This window comes from Micromonas pusilla (genome assembly GCF_000151265.4).
Source record: "Micromonas pusilla CCMP1545 genomic scaffold MICPUCscaffold_16, whole genome shotgun sequence".
Lineage (NCBI taxonomy): Eukaryota > Viridiplantae > Chlorophyta > Mamiellophyceae > Mamiellales > Mamiellaceae > Micromonas > Micromonas pusilla.
This window is the reverse complement of record NW_003315897.1, coordinates 480,034-504,547: the sequence shown is the minus strand read 5'-3', so window position 1 is coordinate 504,547 and position 24,514 is coordinate 480,034. Positions and strand designations below refer to the sequence as shown.

Here is a 24,514-nt window from a genome sequence, read left to right as displayed (position 1 = left end):
CTCCTCACACTTCCACAGCGCCTTGTAGTGCGACGCTTTCGTCAGCTCCGTCGGCGGCTTGTCCTTGTCGACGTACTCGCGCGACAGCTTCTTGCCGAGCTCGCCGTTCTTCTCGCACCACGCGAGGAAGTTGTTCGTCTTGCTCAGCGGCATTTGATTCGCGCACTTCGGACACCCGGCGGGTTTGTCGCTCTTCGTGCGACCGCCCACCTGCGCCCGCCACACGTGCTTGCACTCGACGTTGCTGCACTTCCACTTCGCCTTGTAGTTCGACGCTTTCGTCACCGCCGTCGGCGGCTTGTCCTTATCGACGTACTCGCGCGACAGCTTCTTGCCGAGCTCGCCGTTCTTCTCGCACCACGCGAGGAAGTTCTTCGTCTTGCTCGGCGGCGCATTATGCGCGCACATCGGGCACCCGGTGGGTTTGTCGCTCCTCGTGCGGTTGCACACCTTCGCCCTCCACACGTGCTTGCACTTCAAACACTTCCACTTCGCCTTGTACGTCGACCCGTTCGTCAGCTCCGTCGGCAGCTCCTCGCGGAACTCGTTGGCGAGCCTCTCGCCGCGCTTCCCGTTCTCCGCGCACCACTCGAGGAACGGTTTGCCTCTCGCTTGCTGGTTCGCTCCTCGTTTCTTCACCATGATCGTCGTGCGAGACGCGGCGTAGCGGCGCGCGAGAGGAAGTGAGAAGGCGGCGGAAAGCCACGACGGCGAACTCTTCCCGACGTCGGCGCGTCCGAGAAAATGTTGCGGCGAAATTTTTCCCGGCGAAATCCTGTCGGCACTCTGGCTGGCGGCTGAGATTTCATCACTCGTCCGCGCGCGCCGTCCCGCGACGCACGCCACGACGCGCGACCGCCTCAGGAGGAGGAGGATGGTCATCAGCAACGAGATCAAGAGGGCGAGGAAGGTGGCGAAGCAGGCCGCGGCGGCGGCGGAGAACGCGAAGCGCGCGGAGGCGTTCATGGCGGAGCTGAACGGCGAGAAGAACGTCGGCGCCGCCTCCGCCGACATCATCGTGCCGACGACGACGCCGAAGAAGAAGAAGCGGAAGAAGGACGCGGTCGCCGCGGAGGACGCCGCGCACGCCGCGCTCGAGACCGCGCTCGCGGAGGGCGACGCCGCGGCGAGGAAGAAGGCGAAGAAGCTCAAGCGCGAGAAGGCTGCCGCCGCGGACGACGGCGACGGCGGCGCGACGGCCGCGCCGACATCGAAATCCAAAAAGCAAAAGAAGAGCAAGTCGTCGTCCGCGTACGCCGACGCCGACGCGTCGCCCGCGGACGCCGGCGACCGCCCGTCCCCCGACGCGATCGCGGCGTTCCGAGCCGAGCACGCGATCAAGGTGGCCGCGGGGACGCCGGACCCGATCGTGACGTTCCAGCGCGCGCCGTTTCCGAAGAAGCTCATCGCCGCGTTGCTGAAGCAAGGCTACGCGTCGCCGACGCCCATTCAAGCGCAGGCGTGGCCCATCGCGGTGACCGGGAGAGACGTCATCGCCGTCGCCAAGACGGGCAGCGGCAAGACGTGCGCGTTCCTCCTCCCCGCGCTGTCGCGGATAATGAAGACCGGCGCGTCCGCGGCGCCGGACATGGAGATGGTAGACGGCCGGTTCAGGCGCGTTCACTAGAGTCTACAAACGTTCTTCACCCATCCATCGGTTTCAACATTTGATCGCGTCCCCTTTCAACTGACCGGTGTATACGAAACGACCCGCATCAGACCGGCGGCGGTGGTCCCCGCCGCGATCGTCCTCGCGCCGACGCGCGAGCTCGCCATACAGATCGGCGACGAGTGCGCGAAGTTCTGCCCCGCCGCGGGCGCGAAGACGGTGACGCTGTACGGCGGCGCGTCCAAGGGGGACCAGCTGAGGGCGCTGCGAGGCGGCGCGGACATGATCGTCGCGACGCCCGGACGACTGATCGATTTCCTCGCGCCGCCCCCCGGGTTTAGCGCGCCGGTCAGCGCGAAGAATGCAAAGTACGTCGTGCTGGACGAGGCGGACAGGATGCTGGACATGGGGTTCGAGCCGCAGATCAAGAAGATCCTGAAGCTGTGCCCGGACGCGAGGCAGACGCTGATGTTTACCGCGACGTGGCCGGAGGCCGTGAAGAAGATTGCGGCACAGTTTACGAGCGCCGACGCGGCGCACGTTCGGATCGGCGACGGCGGCGAGCGGCTGACCGCGAACAAGTCGATCACGCAGACCGTGGAGATCATCGACGAGGAGGATAAGCTGCGGCGCGCGATCGAGGTGTTGAAGGCGGAGCTCGTGGACGGGAAGAGAGGGATCGTGTTCTGCGGCACGAAACGACGGTGCGATTTCATCGACCGAAAGATTAAGCCNGCAACTTGCGAAGCGCGGGGGCGATTCACGGGGATAAGGACCAAGCCGAGCGCGAGTACGCGCTGGACTTGTTCAGGAAAGGGAAGGCGCCGCTGCTGGTCGCCACGGACGTCGCCGCGCGAGGGTTGGACATCCCCGGCGTCGCCGTCGTCTTGGTGTACGACTTTCCGCTTCAGACGGAAGATTACGTCCACAGAATCGGACGCACCGGTCGCGCGGGGCTCACGGGCAAGGCGCACTGTTTCTTCACGAGCGACAACGCGCATCAGGCGAAGGAGCTCGTGCAGATCTTGCAGGGCGCGGAACAGGAGATCCCGGAGGTGCTGCTGGAGATGGCGGAGCGGCAGCGAGGAGGGAAGGGAGGGAGAGGAGGGGGACGATTCGGCGGGGGCGGGGGTCGATTCGGCGGTCGCGGGGGACGATTCGGCGGCGGCGGCGGGCGGTTCGGCGGCGGAAGAGGCGGGCGGTTTGGCGGCGGAAGGGGCGGAGGACGCGGCCGCGGGAAGTGGTGACGACGTGGCGCAGAGTACGCGCAGACGCGTCGTCGTCAATAGATAGTACACCGCCAGTACAAATGAAAGTAGTACACTACATCGCGCCGCGCGCGTCCGGGATCCGGTCCCTCCCTCCCCTGTCCCCGTGATCGCGCGACATCGATTCACTTCACTTCATCATCGACATCCGCCGCTGCAGCGTCGTCGCGGAACAGAACGGCTCCATAAACTCCATCAAGCTCTTGATCAACCCCCTCGGCAACGCGCTCTCTCCGTCCCCGCCTTTGACGATCTTGACAACCTCGGCGAGCGGAACCAGGAGCGCGTCCGGGAGCGGCGGCAGTCGCGCGCCGGGCTCCGAGCCCCTCTCCGGCGGCGTCAGCGTCTCCGCGACGGCGCGCACGTCCTCGATCGCCGCGGTCAGCACCGGCGACCACGCGCCGTTCGCGCCGTGGACGGACGTCCATGACGACGCGGTGCTTTTGGACACGACGAAAGTTTTGATCGCCGCGCCCGCGCCCGCGCCCGCGGCGCCGCCGCCGGAGTCTGTCGGCGGCGAGGGGGTGACCCCCGCGGGGGTGATCGGCGAGCCGCGCAGCGCCGCCGCGGCGTTCGCGGCCGCCATCGCGCGCTGCATCGCGGCGACGGTCGCGGCGTCCGCCGGCGACGGCGCCGTCGCCGGCGGCGGCGCCGTCGCCGGTTGCGGCGCCGGCGCCGGCTCCGGCGGCGGTCGCGCCGGCGGCGACGGCGCCGTCGCGACGGACCCCGACCCCGCGGCGCCCGCTCCCGCCCCCGCGCCGTCGCCGCCGGCGCCGCCGCCCCCCGCGACGAGCCCCGCGGCGTTCGCCCGCGCCTGCTCGCGCACCATCATCTTCCACTTGTGCTGAGGGTCGAGCGGGGTGGAGTTGAAAGACGTCAGAAGCGGATTTGAAAGGCGTCATAGGGTCGGGCGTTGAAAGCGAGGGGTTGTTGGGCGGAGAGAAACGCCGGGAAGTAAAGTCCTTAAGGATCGGCGTGCACCACGCGAACACGGTCGTATGGGGACCAGTGTGGAAATAGAACGCGCCTTCATCGCGGCGTTTGAAAACGCTCTGAGCGTCGGCGCGAACTCTCTGTCGCGCTTGATCGTCATCCACTTCCGTCCGTGCCGCTGCACGCCCTTCGTGAGCGTCGCCATCTCGTGCTCGCTCCACTTCAGACCCGCGGCGCGTTGGTTCCCCGCGAGCGAGGCGTCCTCGGGGCTGAAGTCGCCGAAATTCTCCGATTTGCTCCCTCCTCCTCCCACCGTCGTCATCTTCATTCGCTTCGCTCGGTCGTGCGCCGCCGCGGCGCCGGTGCCGTCGTCCACGAACTCGATGTCGCCCTTGTTCACGTAGAACCTATCCCCGCCCTTCCCGCCGAGCTTATCCTTCCGCCCGTTCTCTTCAAAGTACTCGTCCAACTCTTCGTCGTCGATGAAGTCGTCGTCCAGGTCGTACCACTCTTCGTAGCCGCCGCCGGCGGACCGCTTCTTCTTCTGCTCAGCCTTGGCCTTGGCCTTCGCAGCCTTCTTCGCCTCCCTTCGCGCCTGCTGCGCGGCGACCGCGTCCGCGTCGTTCGGGTCGATCTCCTCGCCCTCGGACGCGCTCGCGTCGTCGTCGTCGTCGTCGTCGTCGTCGTCGTCGTCGTCGACGTTTTCGCGCTCGGGCTCGTCGTCTTCGTCGTCGTCGTCGTCCGAATCGCGGCACCGAGGCGCGCTGTAGAAGCCCTCGATCCTGCGAATCACCGCGGCCATGTGGTTCCCCGCGCCGGTCGTCGCGCCGTTCTTCGCGTTCTTATTGGCCTTCGCGGGCGGGGCGCCGCCCATGCGCAGGGACGCCATGGCGAGCGGATCGGACGACGGCTGCTTTTGTTGCTGCTGCTTTTGTTGCTGTGGGTCGTTCCATACAAGGCGATGGCGGGGTGGAGTTCAAAGGCGTCAGGTGGAGTTGAAAGGCGTCGAGGGCGGGGATTGAACGCAAGGGATGGGCGGAGAGACGCGCCGGGCAAAGTCCTTAAGGATCGGCGTTCACATCGCGAACGCGGTCGTATGGGAACCAGTGTATAGAACGCACCTGATTTTGTTCGTCGCTCCCGGGAGCGAGGGTGCCGGAATCGCCATCCTCGCCGCGCCCCGCGGTCGGCCTCGCCCCCGCCTTCGCGTCGTGCTCGCGCTTGAGCTTCTTGTAGTTGATCACCGGCACGGCTTCCGCGTCGAGGTCGAGCTTGACGTACCTGCGACGACGGGACGGGACGACGGGTGGGCGCGAGGTGGGGCGCGGGGACGACGGACGATATATGTCAGGCTGGCGCGAGATCTCGTGGAGTCCCCGAGGCGAGTCGAGGGGCCCCGGGAGGCGAGCGATCGATCAAGACGCGGCGTCCGCGCGCGACGACGCGGCGCGGGCGGGGAGGCGCGCACATTCGACGGGGAGCCTCCGGGGAGAGGATCATGGTCACCACTTTTGCCGCGGGGGGGGCGGTCGCGCCGGACGAAGTGCCGAGGTGGGCCGCCTCGGTTTGAAAATGTGAAAAAGCCCGGGCGAGGCGAGGCCCCGGCGACAGGTCTGACACTGCGGCGACTTGACCGAAGCGCGCGGATCTCTCCCAGAGACGCGAGCGAGGAGGGCAATCACGGCATTCATTGCGGATAGCGCGACCCGACGTCGGCGCACCCGCGGCGACCGCGCGGGCTCCTCTCCGCGCGCGCGCCCGCAGACGCGCCGCGGATCTAGCGATGGCGTCCTTCGCGGCCGCGGCGCCGTTGACGACGCGTCCCGCGCGCGCGGGCGCGGCGCCGTCGCCGGCGACCGCGTCGAGCTCGTCTCGCCGCGGTGGCGGGGTCGTCGTCGTCCGTCCGACGCGCGGCGCGCGGCGCGCGGCGTCCGCGTCCGCGTCCGCGAGCGGCGCGCGATCGAGCGGATCGAACCCCGCGCCCGCGAGAGGGAAGAAGCCGCGACGTCGCCGCGTCGCGGATCCGAGCGCGGGGGGGGGGAAGCTCGAGACGACGCGCGCGGCGGTCGCGACGGACGCCGCGGACATCGTTCCGGCGCTGGACGACGACGACGACGACGACGACGCGTCGTCGCGCGCGGCGTCGTCCTCCGCCTCCTCCTCCTCCTCCTCGCGGACCCGCTCTCCGGTGGAGACGTCCCAGCACATCCACCTCGGCGCCGCCGCGAGCGCGAGCGACGCGCTGCGACGCCTCCGCGACGGCCTGCGAGGGCTCGTCCTCGACGCCGGCGGCGGCGCCGTCCCGCCGTTCCGCTCCGGATTATTCCGACTCACCGTCGCGATCCCTCGCGGCGCGGACGCCCTCGAGTGGCTCTCCCGGCTCCCCAGAGACGCGCCCGCGCTGCTGCCGATGTATTACATGTCCCCGAGGACGCCGCCGCCGAGCGTCCGCGCGGAGCGCGCCGGCGCCGGCGGCGCCCGCGGACGCTCAGCGGCGGACGACGACGACGACGACGACGACGACTCCTTCGCTGCGTCGGAAAACGCGGCGGCGCACGCGGAACCTCCCGGCTGGCGCGCAGACCCTCGAGGCGCGGTCGCCGCCGCCGGCGGCGCGTGCGTCTGGACCTCCCCCGACGCCTTCGGCGCGACGCAGCTCGCGAGCGTGCGGCGGTGGACGCACACGTGCGAGCCGAGCGACGGCGGCCCGCGCGCGTACGGATGCGGTCGGTTCGACGCGGCGCGACCTGGCGGCGCGGACGAGGAGTGGGCGGCGTTTGGGGGGCACTACTTCGCGCTGCCGCTGCTGGAGGTGGTGGAGGGGACGCGGTGCTGCACCGTCGCGGTGCACGTCGCGTGGGAGCGGAGTAGTGGTTATGATGCGGGGGAAGATGGAACGTCGATCGGCGGCGGCGGCGGCGGCGGCGGCGCGACGGCGGGGGATTTCGCGGCGGCGGTGGCCGCCGCCGTCGACGCCGTGGACGCCGCGTCGGAGGCGCACGCGCCGGTTCGGATCCGAAGCGGCTTGAACGCGAACGACGACGACGACGACGACAAAAGAACGACCGAAACGACGAGCGGCGGCGTCGCGCGGCTCCCTCCCGGCGCCGCGCGGGTGCTCTCGCGCGAGCTGCGACCGGACCGGTCCGGATGGACGGACGTCGTGGACGGTTTGCTCAAGTCGCTGCGCGAGGGAGAGGCGGCGGCGGCGGCGGCGGCGGTTCAGGCGGCGAGAGCCGCGGCCGAGCGCGAGGCGGCCGAGCGCGAGGCGGCCGCGCCGCCGAGCGCGACCGCGAGCGCGACCGCGACCGCCGGATCCGGCCCGGCGAGGACCTACGTGTGGGACGAGGAATACGCGTACAAGGAGGAGCAAGACAGTTACGTGGACGCGTTCGCGTCCGGCGACGGGATCTACGGACCCGGCTCATCGGTGGGCGCGGGCCCCGGCGATCAACGGCGACGAGACGAACGGAGCGTGATACGCGATAAGCTCCTGGAGCTCGGGCGGTCCGCGGGCGTGGAGGCGCCGCCCGCGAGCGTGATGAGAGATCTCGAGGCGTTCGCGATGGCGGCGGGGATGGGCGCGAACGCTACGAACAGCGCGCTCGCACCAGGGTCGGATTTCAACAGCGGGGACTGGTCCGACGCGGACGACATCGGGAGCATCGGTCTCGGATGGGGCGCGACGGACGTGGACCCTGAGAGCGGCGGCGGCGCTTCCGCGGCGAGCGCGGAGCGCGTAGCGGACGCGATGGCGGTGGCGGAGGGCGAAGCGACTGAAGCCGACGACGTCGACGACGACGCGCTCGCGCCGCTCCGCAAGGTTGTCCTCGCGCGCCGGACGACGCTCGCGCTCTCGGACGCGATCGACGCGCTGTCGCTGGTGTCCTCCCTCCGCGCGCGCGACCCTGACGCGTACCAGTTCGCGCTGATCCACCCGTCGGGCGCGGCTTTCGTCGGATCCACGCCCGAGCGTTTATTTTCGTCGAGGGACGGCCACGCCGCGTCGGAGGCCGTCGCGGGGACGCGCCCGCGCGGCGCGGACGAGGGCGAGGACGCCGCGCTCGCGTACCAGATGCTCCTCTCGCCGAAAGAGCACGAGGAGTTCGCGATCGTTCGGGAGGAAGTGCGGCGCGCGCTCGGTTCCGTCGCGGACGGGGGCGCGCGCGGGGTCAACGCAGAGTTGGAAAAAGGCGTCTTGCGGCACGTCTCCGTCCAGCACCTCTACGCGCGGCTCGGCGCCAAGCTCGCGCCCGGGAAGGACGAGGCGGACGTTCTCAGAGCGCTGCATCCGACGCCCGCGGTGTGCGGGCATCCGAGGCGCGCGGCGCTGCGCGCGATTCGCGCGTCCGAGAGCTTCGATCGAGGGTTGTACGCGGGACCGGTGGGGTGGGTGTCTCGCGACGCCGCGGAGTTTGCCGTGGCGATTCGATCCGCGCTCGTGTCTCCGTCCGGCGTGGACGTGAAACTCTTCGCCGGCGTCGGCGTCGTCGCCGCCGCGGACAGCGCCGCGGAGTGGCGCGAGCTGAACCTAAAAACGCGCCCCCTCGAGGCGTTACTCGCGCAAAAACCCAGCCTCGACGCCGCCGTCAACGCCAACGCGGCGTGGGCGGACGTCCTGATCGGCGAGCTCGTCCACGGCGGGGTCCACGTCTTCTGCGTCGCGCCCGGGTCTCGATCCACCCCGCTCGCGCTCGCGGCGGAGAAGCACCAGACCGCGCGCGTCGTCGTGTGCGTGGACGAGCGGAGTTTAGGATTTTACGCCCTAGGGTACGGCAAAGGAAGAGGCAGAGCCGCCGCGGTGATCACGAGCAGCGGCACCGCGGTCGCCAACCTGCTCCCCGCGTGCGTCGAGGCGCACGAGAGCGGCGCGCCGCTGCTGCTGCTCACCGCGGACCGCCCCCCGGAGCTGCGCGACACGGGCGCGAACCAGACGATCGACCAGGTGAAGATCTTCGAGGGGTTCGCGCGCTACGCCGTGGATTTGCCCCCGCCCGGCGACGGCGCGCCCGCGCGCGTCTACGCGACGGCGGCGGCGACGGCGGCGCGACACCTCCACGGCGATCGACCGGGTCCCGTGCATTTGAACGTGCAGTTCCGCGACCCGCTCGGGCCGGTGAAGAGCGCGTGGGATCCGGCGCGGGACCTGCGGGGGCTCGAGGGGTGGGAGCGGCGCGCGGCGCCGTTCGTGAGCGGCGGCGCGAGCGGCGCGAGCGGAGGTGAGACTGCTTCCCATACGACCCCGTTCGCGTGGTGAACGCCGATCCTTAAGGACTTTTGCCGGCGCATCTCTCCGCCCACCCCTCGCTTTCGATCCTCGCCCTCGGCGCCTTTCAACTTCAACTGACGCCTTTGAACTCCACCCAGGCGGCGCGGACGGCGACGGCGCTGTCGGGGAACTGTGCGCGCTCGTGCGATCCGCGCGGCGCGGGCTGCTCGTCGTCGCCGGCGGCGGGACGGCTTCGGACGCGCTCGCCGCGTGCGAGATCGCCGCCCTTCTCGGCTGGGCGGTCGTCGCGGACGCGGCGTCGGGGCTTCGCGTGCGCGGCGCCGAAATCGGGGGATCGTCGAGCGCGCCGCGGGCTTCTTCGTGGTCCGTGGCGGGCGGCGTCTGCCCCGGCCTTCTCGACGGCCTCGACCTCGCGCTGTGCTCTCCGGAGTTCCGCGAGTGGTTCGACCCGGACGTCATCGTGCAGATCAACCCGAGGATCACGTCGAAGCGCGTGCAGACCGCGCTCGAGCGCGCCGCGATCGATCGACGCGCGGCGTGGGCGGTGGCGACGAACCGAGACGCGCGCGTCGACCCCGGCCACTGCGTCTCGTTGCACGTCGCGTCGGACGCGTCCGCGGTGGCTACCGCGCTGGAGACGCTGCTCGGCGGCGGTCGTCACGGCGACGGCGCTGGCGGGGGTGGCGGGGGTGGCGGGACGTATGTGGTTGGAAACGGCTCGAATATTGGCGTTTCTTCGAGTGGGTGTTACGTCGGCAGCGACGGGCACGCGTCGTGCGTCGCGTTTCGCGAGAAGCTCGCGGCGATCGACGCCGCGGCGACGCGCGAAGCCGACGCCGCGCTCCGCGACATCGAGTCCGAGGAGGGCATCTCCGAGATGGCGGTCGCGCTCGCGGTGACCGAGGCGCTTCCCGCGTCGAGCGGTCTTTTCATCGGGAACTCGATGCCGATCCGCGACGTCGACGCGCTCTCGGGGCTGCGATCCTCGGCGAGAGGAGGAGGAGGAGGACGCGGCGGCGGCGGCGGCGCGGGGGGACCGGGCGCGCCCGTCGCGGCGAATCGCGGCGCGAGCGGCATCGACGGCATCATCTCCACCGCGGCGGGGTACGCCGCGGGCCTCTCCCAGCCCGTCACGCTGCTCATCGGCGACGTTTCGTTCCAGCATGACAGCAACGGGTTACTGTTACTCCGCGAGCGGCCCGGGCAGCCGCCGGTGACGATCGTCGTCGTCAACAACGGCGGCGGCGGCATCTTCAGCTTCCTCCCCGTCGCCGACCAGATCGATCCCGGCGCGTTCACGAAGCTCTTCGCGACGCCGCCGGACGTGAGCCGAAAAGGCCTGTGCGACGCGCACAGGATCGCGCACGCGCATCCGAGCACGCCGGAGGGGTTGAAGAAGGCGCTGCGCGCGGCGTGGAGCGAGGGAAGGCACAACGTCGTCGAGGTGTCGACCTCCCGCGCGTCCAACTTGAAGCAGCATCGCGCGGTGCAGGCTCGCGTCGCCGCGGCGGCGAGCGCGGCGCTGCGGCTGCTGGAGGGCGGCGGCGGCGCGGCGGCGGCGGCGGCGGCGAAGGCGAAGGCGACGCCGCGGGTGATAAGCGCGGAGGTGACGGATTTCACGCTGCCGCTGCGTCGACCGCCGACGACGACGGCGACGGCGACGGCGACGGCGGACGACGCCGTCCGACGCGGATGGTTGCTGAAAGTCGTCCTCGACGACGGCTCGATCGGGTGGGGCGAGGCGAGCCCGCTCCCGGGCCTTCACCTCGAGTCGCACGACGCCGCGGGCGCGCAGTTGCGGACGGTCGCGTCCATCGTCGACGGCTCCGCCGCGGGCGGCGGCGGTTCAGGCGGCGGCGGGGTTTTCGTGGACGCGACGCTGCCGCTGCTTAACGGTGCCGTCGCCGAGTGGCTGACGTCCGCGTGCGGCGTGCGCGAGGACGCGCTGCTGCCGTCCGTGCGTTTCGCGCTCGAGACCGCGGTGTTATCCGCGCTCGCGTGTAGATCGTCGTCCTCGGGGGGAGGAGGAGGAGGAGGAGAATGTAACGCGCCGCTCGCGAGCGTTTTACTGCTCGGCGACGCGGGGAACGCCTCGTCGCCGTCGGCGGCGGCGGACTCGGAGAACTTCGTGGAGATCAACGCGTTGATTCCCGACGACGCGCTCGCGACGCCCGAGGACGTCGCGAACGCCGCGAGACATCTCGTCGCGAAGGGGTTCCGATGCCTCAAGCTCAAGGTGGCGCGCGGCGAGGGCACCGCGGGCGCGTTCGACGACGCGAAGAAGGTCAAGGCGATGAGAGACGCCGTCGGCGACGACGTCGAGATTCGATGCGACGCGAACCGACGCTGGGGCCTCAACGACGCGCTCACGTTTGGGCTCCAGGTGCGTTCTATACAAAAGTTTTTCACCCATCGCCCGGTTTCAACAATTGATCGCTCCCCCTTTCAATTGACCGGTGAACTGTTTTTGTATGGAATGGCCCTCAGATCATCGACTGCCGCGTGCAGTACGTCGAGGAGCCCGTGAGCGACCTCGTGGACTTGGCCGCGTTCCACTGCACGACGGGCGTGCCGGTCGCGCTCGACGAGAGCGTGGACGAGGCGATGCGCGGCGGCGCGGACGGCGCTCGCGACGGCGACGGCGACGACGACGACGACTCGACGGGGTCGCTGAACGCGTTGATCGAGCTGTTCGAACCGAGCAACGGCGTCGTCGCGATCGTCTTGAAACCGTCCGTGATCGGAGGGTTCGAACGGTGCGCGCGCGCGGCAGCCGCGGCGAGGAGCCGCGGCGTCGCGAGCGTCGTCACGACCGCGTTCGACGCCGGCGTCGGCGCGGACGCGTGCGCGAACCTCGCCCGCGCGCTCGACGCCGCCGCAGCGAAAGCCGCGGCGGACGCGTCCGCCGCCGCCGCCGCCGCCGACGACGACGACGACGACGACGCGTCCGGCGGCGGCGGCGACGACGACGACGGGTGGGACGCCGCCGCCGCGCGCGTCGGCGTCGGCGTCGCCGCCGCGGACCGAGAGCCGAGCCTCGTCGCCAGGCTCGCGCCGATGCGGCACGGGTTGGGGACTGGGGAGTGGCTCGACGGCGACGTGTTCGATCCCCCCGCGGCGCCGTTGGACTTTTCGTCGGCTTCGGCGGGCGGCGGCGTCCGCGTCGCGCTCGCGCCGGCGGCGGCGTCCGCGAGGAGGAAGACGACCGCGGCGGTGTCGGAGATGAACACGACGACGACGACGACGACGACGACCGCGTGGGGCGCGGAGAGCGTCTACGAGGCGAAGACGAGCCGCGGAACGTACAGCATCCGCGTCGTGGACAGCGGCGGCGGCGGCGGCGACGCGCGTCCGCCGGTGCTTCTCCTTCACGGGTTTCTCGGCGGCGCGGAGGACTGGCACGCGATCGCGTCGGGGCTCTCGAGATCGCACCGCGTCGTCGCGATCGACCTCCCGGGGCACGGCGGCAGCGCGCTGACCCCGCTCGAAGAGGAGGACGACGAAGAGAAGGACGACGACGACGACGACGACGACGACGACGGCGGAAAAGTTCTTAAGGAACGGCGTTCACCACGCGAACGGGATCGTATGGGGACCAGTGTAGACGGCCGATCCAAGTACGACGTCGAATCCGTCTCCGACGCCGTCGCGGCGTTGATTCCCGCGCTCGGCGCGTCCAAAGCGATCGTCGTGGGGTACTCCCTCGGCGCGCGCATCGCGCTTCACCTCGCGGCGACGCGCCCCGACGTCGTCCACGCCGTCGCGTCCATCGGAGGCAGCGGCGGGATCGTCGACTCGATCGACCGAGCGACGCGCGCGGCGCGCGACGACGCCGCCGCCGCCGCGTTGCGCGACGGCGGCGTCGCTCCGTTCGCGACCGCGTGGTACGCGCAGCCGCTGTTCCGCGCGCTGTCGACGCACCCGCGGTGGCGCGGCGGGAAGATCGCGGCGGCCAGAGCGCGGAACAGCGGCGACGCGCGCGAGCTCGCGGACGTCCTGCGCGGCATGTCCCCGGGGCGACAGCCGGCGGTGACGGGGCGAGACGTCCGCGACGTCGCGCGCGCGGGGGGGGCGCTTTTCGTAGCGGGCGGCGAGGACGTGAAGTTTACGGCGATCGCGCGCGCGCTCGCGAGGGAGTGCGGCGACGGCGACGATAGAGACACTTCTTCTCGCGTCGAGGTGGTCGTTGTCCCCGGCGCCGGGCACGCGGTGCATCTGGAAGCCCCCGAGGCGTTGATTCGCGCGTTGACGACGTTCGTCGCGACGGCGACGGCGAGGGCGGCGATTTCGGCGGCAGGCGCGACGGACGACGCGAAGGGCGGGAAGAAGACGCGCGCGCGGCGGTACGGCGGCGCGCGCGCGGGGAACGCGACGCCGCGAGACGACGCGAAGTGATTGATTATTAACGCGAATCGATTCTTTATCAGCAGGCTGGCACGCGACGGACCCCTTCCGTCCCCTCCTCCAACGCTTCCTTCCTTTTTTCGTCCGCCAGTCCATCATCAATCCAGTCCAGTCCGCATTTGGCGCGTCCGAGACGGTTGAGATCGCGCCGGAAATAGCACTCCTCGAACGGGCGCGTCTCGTCAGTCCACGGCCGCGCGACGCGACGCGATGCCTCCGAAACGCAAGCCGAAGCCGCCGCCGCCGCCGCCGGTGGAGATCTCGTCCGCGCCGCTCGAGGACGAGGACGACGCGACCGTCGTCGTCGTCGCGACGGTCGCCGCGGACGACGACGGCGACGTGATGAAATCTCATCGCCTCTCCACCCCGCGCGTCTCTTCGCGGGAGATGACGGCGTTCGAAGACGCGCCCCTTGCGAAGCCGAAGCCGTCCGCGCCGCCGCTCGTCGCGCCGGTGACGCCGACGCCGACGACGCCCGCGCCGCCGTCGTCGAAGAAGCCGAGGATCGACACGAGCGCCATCACGGGCGTGCGCGTCATCGCGTGCCTCGCGGTGCTGTGCCAGCACTGGATCCAGTGGTACGGGAAGAAGTCGCACGGCGAGATCGAGCTTCAGGTGCGCGTCGCTTCGTATCGCAGTACGCCGATTCATATCCCTCGCGAACGGCCGCGCGCGCGTCGCGACGGCCGCGATCGTCGTCGTCGTCGTCGGCGGCGGCGGCGGCCGCGCGTCGTCGGCCGCGCCGTCCGTCGCATCGCATCGCGCGGGATTGATTCTTTTTCGGGAACGTGAACCGTCGTCGGTTTCGGTTCGTTCGTTTCCCGCATCCGCGTTCGACGCCGCCGCCGCCGCTAGCCGCCCGCCCGACTCGACTCTCGCTTCCCTCTCCTCCCATATCCATCCCAGGGCGGCATGGCGGTGACGGTGTTCTTCTTCATCACCGGGTACGTCGTGTACATCGGGTACGCGGACAAGGTGAACGAGCCGGAGTTCGGGTACTGGGTAGGTTCCCCCGGCCGCGTCCGTCCCGTCGGCGATCGATCCATTCGTTAAAAGAAGCGACCTCCCTCCCTCCCTCACCTCCGCGTGACCCTCGCTCACGGATCCATCCGTCCCTTCCTTCCCTTCTCCAATCGATCGTAACGCTCATCGCACAGACGTTTATCAAGAAGCGGTACATACGTCTCGTCCCGATGCACTGGCTCGCGATCCTCGCGTTCGCGCCCATCGTGTACGTAAACTACGCCACGATTCGCGACGACTACTACCTGTGGCAAAATAAGAGCTCGGAGTATCACATGTGGGCCGGGTGGATCCTGAACCCGTTCTTCATGCACACGTGGATATTCAGCTCGATGCATTACTGGAACGCACCGATGTGGAGCGTTTCGACGCAGTGCGGGTTCTACTTCCTGTTCCCGTTCCTCGCGCGGCGGATGCTTAAAAAGATTGACAAGGAAGAGACGCACGTCGCGCAGGTCTATACACTGGTCCCCATACGACCGCGTTGGCGTGGTGAACGCGATTCCTTAAGGACTTTGCCCGGCGTGTCTCTCCGCCCACCCCTCGCTTTCAATCCCCGCCCGCGATGCCTTTCAACTCCGCTTCTGACGCCTTTCAACTCCACCCCGACGTCGCGCAGGTCACCGCCGGGCCCAACGCGGGTCGAAGCGCCGGCGTCGTCGCGGAGCTCGACGCGAAGAAGATCGATCGAAATTACGTCACGCGCGCGCGGTGGCTGTTCTTTTGGTCGATCGTGATTCCCGTGTGCGCGATGTCGTTCTTCATGAGCGAGACGTTCAAGAAGGAGTGGGCGGACCCGGACGCGCCCGACACGGATCCGGGCGCGCTCGAGGAGGATTTCAACATCGTTCGCGCGTACTTCAACGCACGGTGCGTGAACGTCATGTCGTTCGTTCGTTTGTTTGACGCGCTTCTTTTCTTTTCTTATTCATCGCACGATGGATGTCGCGTGGATGGTCGTCGTTTCGTTTCTTCTTCTGTGCGTCCAAGTGTGCTGACGTGTCGTTCCCTCGTTCATCCGCCGAAAACCACCCGTAACTCGCCGCAGATCCTGGCCGCCGTTCCGCCTCCCCGTGTTCATGCTCGGGATGCTCTTCGCCGCGAAACGCGTCCGCGCGCATCGCAACGGCGACGCCGCGAACCCAGACTACGTCGGATACATCGGCCAGCAGACCGACTCCCTCGGGTGGAAACTCGCGCTGTGGTGCGTCGTCTCCTCCGCGCTGTCGTGCGCGTACGAAGACCAGAAGATCAACGTGCGAATGTTCAACGAATTTTTCCTCACGCTCGCGGTCGCGTACTTCGTCTACGGCATCACCGTCGCGCCGAACGACAGCTGGATCGCGCGCGTGGTCCTCAGAAACCGCGTCATGACCTTCCTCGGCGGGTTAACCTACGCCGCGTACGTCATGCAGTTCGTCGTGTGGATCTACGTCAACGTCGTGAAAACCTCGCGGCGAACTCCACGGTGCCGGAGACGTGGTTCGACTGCTTCAAGCAGAACCCGGGCGCGCATTGGATGGACGTGCTCGTGATCTGGTTCGTGTTTTTCGTCTTCGTCGTCGCGTTCGTGATCAACCGGTACTTCGAGAAGCCCGCGTGCGCGTTTCTCGCGAAAAAGTTACTGTGAGGATGCGACGACGACGACGACGACGGCGCGTGTACTGTAATTCATTTATCTATTTCATTTATCATTTCTTCTTTTTATCTTCTCAAAAACAAAACGGATCTATGCCAGACGTTTCGGCTGGACGTCCACCGCGACCGCGTCCATGAACTCGAGTCTGTCGTCGTCCACGACTTGCAGATCCGGCGCCAACACCTGCACGTACCGGTCAAAGTACAGAACCTGCTTCAACAGCAAACCAAACTCCCGAGGGAACTTCACGCCGTTCTCCTCGCCGACGACGATCAGCTCCGTGACCAGCGTCGCGATCTCCTGCTGGTCCACGGCCACGGACGCGCGCTGCGCCCCGGTGTCGAGATCCTCGGAGACGACCACCGAAGGTTCCACCGCGTCGATGGCGTCGTAGACGCGTTTCAAATCTCTCGCGAACTTCTCCACGTCCACGTCGTCGTCCGCGGCGCCCATCGTCACGAGCGCGAGCGCCATCCGGTCGTACTCGCGGCTCACCGTGCTCTGCAGGAACGTCTGCATCGCGTTCCACGTGCTCGGCGACACCCGCCCGACGATCCCGAAGTCGATGAAGCCGATCTTCCCGGTGTCTCGCAACACCAACAGATTACCCGCGTGCACGTCCGCGTGGAACGACTCGCACGCGAGGACGGACCCGAACCACACGTTCAACGCGTTCACGAGCGTCAGCTCCGGGTCGGAGCTCACGCCCTTGATCGCGTCGAGGTCGGTCAACGCGACGCCGTCCAGAAATTCCATCGTCATCACGCGCTTGCCGCTGTATCGTTCGTACACGTACGGCGCCGTCGCGACGCCGGAGAGATCGTTTTGTTCCAGATACCTGGTGGAGTTGAAAGGCGTCAGAAGCGGAGTTGAAAGGCATCGAGTGTGTCGGGGGTTGAAACCGTGGGGCGGGCGGAGATACACTCCGGGAAAAGTCCTTAAGAAACGGCGTTCACCACGCCAACGCGGTCGTATGGGGGCCAGTGTCAGATAGAACGCGCCTCGTAAACGCCGCGACGTTCTCCGCCTCTTTTCGAAAGTCCGTCTCCTCGAGCATGCTCGCGCGCACGTCGCCTACGATGTCGACGAGCGACGCGCGCGAGAGCTCGGGGTTCAGAAACTGCAACACCTTCGCGGCGACGAGCGCGAACGACAAGTCCGCTGACAGCGTCGCCTCGACGTCGGGTTTCAAAATTTTGATCACGACGTCTTTGTTCGACCCGCGGAGCGTCGCCCGGTGCACCTGCGCGACGGACGCGGACGCGAGCGGCGTGGGGTCGACGAACGAGAAGACGTCCTCGACGCTCCCCGCGCCCTTCTCTCGCAGCTCCTCCTCCACGATCGCCCTCATCTCCGCGAACGGCGTCGCCGGCGTCTCGTCCAGGCACTTTTGAAACTCGTCCACGAATTCCTTCGGAAACGCCGACGGCGCCGACGCGATGAACTGCCCCAGCTTCACGTACGTCGCCCCCAGCGCTTCGAACGTCTGCCGCAACGCGCTCGCGGGCGTCGGCGGCGGCGCCGCCGGGTCGTCCGCGTACGTCTGCGCCGTGCGCACCGCGAGCTTCGTCAGCGCGTCCAGCGCGGAGAAGGTGCGCGTCACGCCGTTGGTCCCCGTGGACGCGGCGATCTCGAGGATCTCAGACGCGAGCGTCGTCGCTTCCTCTAGACGCTTCATCGCCTCCTCCGGCGTCGGCTGCCGCGGCGGCGCGGAGGAGGAGGAGGAGGAGGAGAACGGCGGCGCGCCGAACGGCGTCGCGCGCGACTGCGCGGCGCGGATCGCGAGCGCGCCGCGCGGACGACGACGACTCTTCGACGACGGCGTCGTCGTCGTCATCGTGTTTATTCTTCTTCGGAGTCTCTCCGCGGATCTCGTCGCGGCGGACGGCGCCGACGACGACGACGACGACGACGACGACGACGACGCGCGCGCGGACGCGGCCGCGGCCGCGCCGCGGGCGAGGCACGCGTGGGACATCACGCTCGTGAGCGCGAGCGCGCGGAAGCGGGGGGGGCGCGCGAGGGCGGGTCCTGCGGCGCGCGGCGCGGAGTGTGACGTCATACACATCTGATACGCGTCATCGGCCGAACGCGAGATCGGAGATCGGAGATCCGCGAGAGGTTTTCCCCGCTCTGCGCGCGCGCCCGGCACATCGCGTCGCGCGCGGGCACATGGCCGCCCCCGCCGCGGGCGCGCCGAACGCGGACGCCGACGAGAAGTTTCTCTCCGAGGTGCACGTCGGCCGCGGCGACGGCGGCGGCGGGATCTCGCGGTTTGAGTTCTTCGCCGCGCCGTGGAGGCGGGACGACGACGACGACGACGCGAGCGACGACGACGACGACGATGGCGACCTGGTCGTGAAGCGCAAGCGCCGCCGCCGCGGGAGCGCGGTGACGATACGACACGACGTCGACACGAGCCTTCGCGACGTCGGGATGCAGGTGCGCGGGAGATCGTCCCCGCGTCCCCGTCCCCGTCCCCGTCCCCGTCTCCATCCCCGTCCCCGTCTGCATCCCCGACCGCGGCGCGGCGAGTCGGCACCTGCGATCGTTTGGATTTCGTCTCCCGCTATTGACCGCCCGCTCGATCCCCCGTCCCGCGCGCGCTCAGGTATGGCGCGGCGCGCTCCTCGCGTGCGACTGGCTCGCGCACGTCGCCGCGGGGGAAGAGCGCCGCGCCGCGACGACGACGACGACGACGACGACGACGACGACGACGGACCCCCGAAACGCGATGCGAGGCGCCGTCGTCCTCGACCTCGGCGCGGGCACGGGCCTGACCGGGATCGTCGCCGCGCGGTGCGGCGCGAGGCGCGTGTTCCTGACCGACGTCGGCGACGGCGTCCTGGCGAACTGCGCGCGGAACGCGAGGGAGGACGGCGCGTGCGTCGTTCGAGAGTTGGACTGGATGGACGACGACGACGACGACGACGACGGCGGCGGCGGCGGCGGCGGCGGCGGGACGTCCCTCGCGGCGTGGCCGCCTGAAGACGTCGACACCCTGGACGAGTGCCGCTTGATCGTCTGCGCGGACTGCGTGTACGACGACGCGCTCACGGACGCGCTGTTTCGGACGTTGCGGCGGTTGTTGCGTCGATTAAACGCGGCGGCGACGGCGGCGGCGGCGGAGGGCGAAGTCCTTAAGGAACGGCGTTCACCACGCGAACGCGGTCGTATGGGAACCAGTCACGACGAGAAACGACGCGCGCCGCGCGAGGGAGAACGGTCCCCGGGGAACGGTCGCGATCACGCGACGATCTCCTCGGCCGCCGCGTCGCGCCCGCGGGTCATCTTCGCGGGCGAGCGCCGCGTGAACTTTGCGGTCGGCGACGCCGCCCCCCGCGCGCACGCGCACGAGCGGTTTCTGTCGCACCTCGGACTCGCCCCGGACGCGGCGTCGTTCGCGGCGGCGGCGGACGTCCCGGAGGCTTCGAGGAGAACGTCGGACGCGGTGTCGGATAATGTGTCGGACGCGGTGTCGGACAGGAGGACGAGCGCGTCCGCGTTCAGAGCGCGGAGGATCGATCCGTTCGACGTCCCGCAGCGCGTGATGTACGAGCGCGGCGGCGAGCTCGAGCTGTGGGAGGTCACCTTAGACGAGTAGAAACGTAGAAGTCAGTTTGGCGTAAAGCGGCTTCCGCCGCGGCGTCTTTCTCCGGCACGTCGCGTCGCGTTTAGTCGTCGCGCTTACGCTTCTCGCGTCGAGATCCTCCGACAGGGTTGCACTCCGGACACCCGTTGGGTGTGACGCTCCTCGTGCGGTTCGACACCCTCGCGCGCCACTCGTGCGAGCACCTCCCACACTTCCACTTCGCCTTGTAGTGCGACGCTTTCGTCACCGCCATCGGCGGCTTGTCCTTATCGACGTACTCGCGCGACAGTTTCTTGCCTCGCTCGCCGTTCTTCTCGCACCACGTGAGGAAGTTCTTCGTCTTGCTCGCCGGCGCATTATTCGCGCACATCGGACACCCGTTGGGTTTGTCGCTCCTCGTGCGGTCGTTCACCTGCGCCCGCCACACGTGCTTGCACTCGACTTTGCTGCACTTCCACAGCGCCTTGTAGGGCGACCCCTTCGTCACCGCCGTCGGCGGCTTGTCCTTGTCGACGTACTCGCGCGACAGCTTCTTGCCTCGCTCGCCGTTCTTCTCGCACCACTCGAGGAAGTTGTTCGTCTTGCTCAGCGGTATGCGATTCGCGCACTTCGGACACCCGGCGGGTCTGACGCTCCTCGTGCGGTTGAACACCGCCGCCCGCCACACGTGCTTGCACTTCAAACACTTCCACTTCGCCTTGTACTTCGACGCATACGTCAGCTCCGTCGGCAGCTCCTCGCGGAACTCGTTGGCGAGCCTCTCGCCGCGCTTCCCGTTCTCCGCGCACCAGTCGATGAACGGCTTGCCAGGTCGCGTTTGTCCCTTCTTCGGCATGATCGATGCGCGCGAGACGCGGCGTGGCGGCGCGCGAGAGGAAGTGAGAAAAGCCACGACGGCGAAAACTGTTTCCTCGGTCGCGTCCGAAAGCCGCGACCAAAGCCACGACCGCGCACGACGACGACGACACAACCGACGAGATGGGCTCCTTCGTCATCCCCATGACCCCCCCGCGCCTCGAGTTCGGCGGCACGCCCGGCGTCGTCGCCATCGTCCTCCTCTCCCACCTCGCCGCCTTCTACGTGCTCCTCTGCGTCTGCGCGCACGGCGGCGCGCTCTTCCTGCCAACCTCCCCGAACGCGCTCCTCGCCGACCTCCGCGCGCACGCGACGCCGACGCCGGCGACGGTCGCGGCGTACCTCGGCTTCCTCGCAACGCAGGCGGTCCTCGCGATGACGCTCCCGGGGGCAATCGTCCTCGGGCTCCCGATCGAGACGGAGCCGTTCGACGTCGTGTACGGTAAGGACCACGTCATGCTGAAGGATAAAGAAACGCAAACGCACAAGGAGGCTGAGGCGCGTTCTATACACTGGTCCCCATACGACCGCGTTCGCGTTGTGAACGCCGATCCTTAAGGACTTTGCCCGTCGTCTCTCTCCGCCCACCTCTCGCTTTCAATCCCCGCCCTCGACGCCTTTCAACTCCTACTGACGCCTATGAACTCCACCCCGACGTTCGCTCGTATGGAACGGCCCGGAGGCGGAGGCGGCGGCGCGGCCGAAAGGGCTTTCCAAAGCGTCGCTCCTCCGCCGCCGCAAGAAACCCTCCGCGGCGGCGGCCGCGGCCGCGACCGCGACCGCGGCCGCGACCGACGAGATCGAACCCGACGACGCCGTCCCGAAACCGCCGGAAGAAGCGCCGCTTCGACTCGAGTACAGATGCAACGCGCTCGCGGGGTGGTGGGTCACGCTCGTCGCCCTCGGCGCGCTCGTCTACTTCCGCGGCGACGCGCCGCTGCTGTGGATCGCGGACAACTGGGGCCGCCTGATGACGACCGCGATCGTCGTCGCGGATATCGCGTCCGTCGTCGCGTACGTCTCGGCGGTCTCGGCGACGCCGCCGCGCACCGCCCGTTGCGTCGGAAAGGTGCGTCGAACGTTTCGTTTTTCACCCGTCCCTCGGTGCCGACCGACGTTTGATCGAGTCGGTCCCTTTCAACTGACCATATTTGCACTTTACTTGCACGCGTTGACCCTAAGACGATCTACGACTGGTTCACCGGCGCGGAGCTCAACCCGCGCGTCTTCAGCGGGAGGCTCGATCTGAAGATGTGGAGCGAGATTCGAGTGTCGTGGGTCACGCTGTTCGTGTTGACGCTCGCCGCGGCCGCGAAAGCCGGGTTTAACTCGTCCTCGATGTTGCTGCTGACCGCGCACTGGCTGTACGCGAACGCGTGTCAGAAGGGCGAGGAGAGCGTGCCGTTCACGTTAGATATATTCCACGAGAAGTGGGGGTGGATGTTGATCTTCTGGAACCTCGCGGGTGTTCCTTTTCTGTACTCCGCGAACGCGTTCTTCATCGCGCACGCGAGCGCGGCCGCCGACGCCGCGTGGGGCGACGACGTAACGGACGTGTACGAGCCGTTATCCATCCTCGCGTCGCTCAGCGTGCTCTTCGTGCTGCTGGTCGCGTACTACGTCTGGGATACCGCGCAGTCGCAGCGGACGCGGTTCAGGATGCAACGCCAGGGGACCTACGTCCCGAGAGGCGCGCTCGCGTTCCCGTCGTTGCCGTGGGGGATGCTGACGGACCCGACGTTCATCGAAACGCGCGTCGGGAGTCCGTTACTCACGTCCGGGTGGATCGGCCGCGCGAACAAGATCCACTACACCGCGGACTTCATCATGGCCACGTGCTGGGCGCTATCCTGCGGGGTAACGCCCTGGTTCCGCGCGTTACCGTGGACGTACCCCACGTTCTTCGGGTTCATGATCGCGCACCGCGCGGGCCGCGACGAACGGCGGTGCGCGGAAAAGTACGGCGAGGACTGGACGCGGTACAGGGAGATCGTACCGCACCGGTTCGTCCCGGGCTGGTTTTGATTTCGAGATTCGAGAATGGAGAATCGAGATTCGAGAAGAAAGGAAAGGAAGGGAAAGTGTTCGCGAAGGGGAGAGACGGCCGCCGCGGTCGACGATTGATTTTTGACGTTCGATGAGTTGAATTGCACGCGCGCGACGACGACTCACATGAGCAGCTCGACGTCGTTCGCGACCGCGTCCTTATCCTCCGCGGTGAGGTTGACCGTGACCCCGCCGGCGTTGATCGCGATGCCTCCGTCGTCGTCGTCGGCGGCGGCGGCGGCGTCCGCGGCGGCGGCGGCCACTTCGTCCGCCGCCGCGTCTTCTTCGTCGTAATCTTCATCCGCGTCGTCATCCGCGCGCTCGTCGTACCCCCACCCGTCTTCGTCGTCGTATTCCTCCTCCTCCTCCTCCCCCTCCTCCCCCTCCCCCTCTCCGTCGCCGCCGCCGCGCGCGTCCATCTGATCCACCTCCATGCCGTCGCCGCCGCCACCGCCGCCGCCGCCGTCGACGTCCAGCTCGTCCGTGTCCCTCGAGTCGTCTTCGTCCACGAACGTCAGCGACTCGCCGCCTCGCAGACCCTCCGCGATGGCCGCTCTCATCGCGTCGCCGCCGCCGGCGCCGACGCCGACGCCGCGCCCCGGTCGCGGGGTGAACGTCTTCCCCGAACCCAGCTTGGGCTCGGATTTCAGAGGCCGAACGCCGGTGAAGAGCTCCATCGGTCCGATCACGCCCGGGTCGGGGGTAATTTTTTCATTCGCGCTCGGGTACCCCTCCTTCTCTGTCCCCGGGATCATCCGCCGCGACGGGTCGTTGAAAGGGCCGCCGAGGGTGTAGTTCACCCCGGGAATGGCCTCGCCGTACCCGACGTAATCTTTGAACCCCAACCCGCGATCGCCGGGCCACGCGCCCCACAGCAAGTCCGCGACGACGCGCGCGTTCTCCTCCTCTCGTCGCCTCCGCTCCTCCTCGGGAACGTCCTTCTCCTCGGGCGCCGCCGCCGCCGCCGCCGCCGCCTCCTCGAGCTCGGATCGCATCCACTTCTTCCCCTTGATATGCTCCGGGATCTCGCCCCACGCGCACGGGGTCCAGTCCGTGCACAGCTCCCACTTCCCCGCGGTGATCGGCGGCGGTTTCGAGCGGCGTTTCTTCCCACCCGCGTCGACGCCCGCGGCTCGCGCAGCCTCGCGAAGCTCCTCGTCGGCGGCGTCGTTCGCGGCGTCGTCGGCGTCGTCGGTGGCGTCGGTAGCGTCGTCGCCCTTCTTGCCGCCGCCGCTCTTCGTCTTCGGCGCGCTTCCGGACAGCATCGCGCCCGCCTTCGCGGAGAACTTCCTCCCCGCGCCGACGACGTTCAACAGCGCGTCGCCGATCGCCGCCGTCGCCGCCGTCGGATCCGGCGTCGCCAACGTCTTCCGAAGCAGGTGCCACGCGAGCGCGCGCTGCCGCGACGGCACGCCGAGGTCGCCGACGCCCGTCACGGGGCCGGGGCCGAAGATGACCTCCGCGGCGCCCTCGCGCATCTCCGGCAGCGTCGCGTCGAAGTTGGCGGCGAAGACGTCCACGGACGCGACCGCCACCGCCGCCGCCGCATCCGTCTCCGCCGCGCTCGCGCTCGCGTTCGCGGCGAGCGTCAACGCGTTCTCGACGCACATCAACAGCAGCTCCTCGTGCAGGTACGGCCACCGCTTGACCGCGCGCTTCGCCGCGGCGGTCCAGTCCTCGATCGTCATGTCCACGTCATCGGCACCCCCCTCGGCGCCCCGCGTCGACCCGGCGCCGACAGAGAGCACGACGCCGCCGAGCGACGACAACGCGTTCACGACGGTCATGGTGTCGGTGTCATGCACGCTCGCGACGAGCGCGTTGTACGCCGTCTTCCGCCTCGCCTTCAGGGTCTTCATATCCTCGGGGTTTAGGCCCCCCGCGGCGGTTACGGCGTCGTCGTCGGACGAGCTGC

At 68.7% G+C, this 24,514-nt stretch overlaps 9 protein-coding genes across 9 annotated transcripts; 6 read left to right on the top strand and 3 right to left on the bottom strand.

The window, feature by feature from the left end:
• Window positions 1-396: 396 nt before the first annotated feature.
• MICPUCDRAFT_46013 (uncharacterized protein) lies at window positions 397-2,856 on the top strand (the record flags this gene model as incomplete). The annotated part of the gene is made up of 4 exons (XM_003064188.1): window positions 397-465; window positions 1,331-1,608; window positions 1,720-2,399; window positions 2,426-2,856. The coding sequence occupies 4 exons, from the start codon at window positions 397-399 to the stop codon at window positions 2,854-2,856; spliced, it is 1,458 nt and encodes a 485-aa protein (XP_003064234.1).
• A 151-nt stretch (window positions 2,857-3,007) lies between these two features.
• Window positions 3,008-4,699, bottom strand: MICPUCDRAFT_43279 (uncharacterized protein; the record flags this gene model as incomplete). Its single annotated transcript, XM_003063999.1, has 2 exons — window positions 3,008-3,721; window positions 3,884-4,699. 2 exons carry the CDS (start codon window positions 4,697-4,699, stop codon window positions 3,008-3,010), a joined length of 1,530 nt encoding a protein of 509 aa, XP_003064045.1.
• An 894-nt stretch (window positions 4,700-5,593) lies between these two features.
• MICPUCDRAFT_43278 (isochorismate synthase) lies at window positions 5,594-13,435 on the top strand (the record flags this gene model as incomplete). The annotated part of the gene is made up of 3 exons (XM_003064187.1): window positions 5,594-9,029; window positions 9,178-11,357; window positions 11,528-13,435. The coding sequence occupies 3 exons, from the start codon at window positions 5,594-5,596 to the stop codon at window positions 13,433-13,435; spliced, it is 7,524 nt and encodes a 2,507-aa protein (XP_003064233.1).
• A 219-nt stretch (window positions 13,436-13,654) lies between these two features.
• Window positions 13,655-14,236, top strand: MICPUCDRAFT_54006 (uncharacterized protein; the record flags this gene model as incomplete). The annotated part of the gene is made up of 1 exon (XM_003064186.1): window positions 13,655-14,236. One exon carries the CDS (start codon window positions 13,655-13,657, stop codon window positions 14,234-14,236), a length of 582 nt encoding a protein of 193 aa, XP_003064232.1.
• Window positions 14,237-14,356: 120 nt separating this feature from the next.
• On the top strand, window positions 14,357-16,002 carry MICPUCDRAFT_54005 (uncharacterized protein; the record flags this gene model as incomplete). Its single annotated transcript, XM_003064185.1, has 4 exons — window positions 14,357-14,446; window positions 14,602-14,934; window positions 15,087-15,337; window positions 15,516-16,002. 4 exons carry the CDS (start codon window positions 14,357-14,359, stop codon window positions 16,000-16,002), a joined length of 1,161 nt encoding a protein of 386 aa, XP_003064231.1.
• A 245-nt stretch (window positions 16,003-16,247) lies between these two features.
• MICPUCDRAFT_1994 (uncharacterized protein) lies at window positions 16,248-17,601 on the bottom strand (the record flags this gene model as incomplete). The annotated part of the gene is made up of 2 exons (XM_003063998.1): window positions 16,248-16,944; window positions 17,117-17,601. Coding segments are annotated over 2 exons (1,182 nt in total), but the record flags the coding sequence as incomplete, so codon positions are not given.
• A 677-nt stretch (window positions 17,602-18,278) lies between these two features.
• On the top strand, window positions 18,279-20,675 carry MICPUCDRAFT_54003 (uncharacterized protein; the record flags this gene model as incomplete). The annotated part of the gene is made up of 3 exons (XM_003064184.1): window positions 18,279-18,548; window positions 18,718-19,720; window positions 20,634-20,675. The coding sequence occupies 2 exons, from the start codon at window positions 18,279-18,281 to the stop codon at window positions 19,708-19,710; spliced, it is 1,263 nt and encodes a 420-aa protein (XP_003064230.1). The 3' UTR covers window positions 19,711-19,720; window positions 20,634-20,675.
• A 22-nt stretch (window positions 20,676-20,697) lies between these two features.
• MICPUCDRAFT_45028 (uncharacterized protein) lies at window positions 20,698-22,578 on the top strand (the record flags this gene model as incomplete). Its single annotated transcript, XM_003064183.1, has 3 exons — window positions 20,698-20,995; window positions 21,390-21,580; window positions 21,736-22,578. The coding sequence occupies 3 exons, from the start codon at window positions 20,698-20,700 to the stop codon at window positions 22,576-22,578; spliced, it is 1,332 nt and encodes a 443-aa protein (XP_003064229.1).
• Window positions 22,579-22,721: 143 nt separating this feature from the next.
• MICPUCDRAFT_43273 (uncharacterized protein) lies at window positions 22,722-24,386 on the bottom strand (the record flags this gene model as incomplete). Its single annotated transcript, XM_003063997.1, has 1 exon — window positions 22,722-24,386. The coding sequence occupies one exon, from the start codon at window positions 24,384-24,386 to the stop codon at window positions 22,722-22,724; it is 1,665 nt and encodes a 554-aa protein (XP_003064043.1).
• Between the last annotated feature and the right edge of the window lie 128 nt (window positions 24,387-24,514).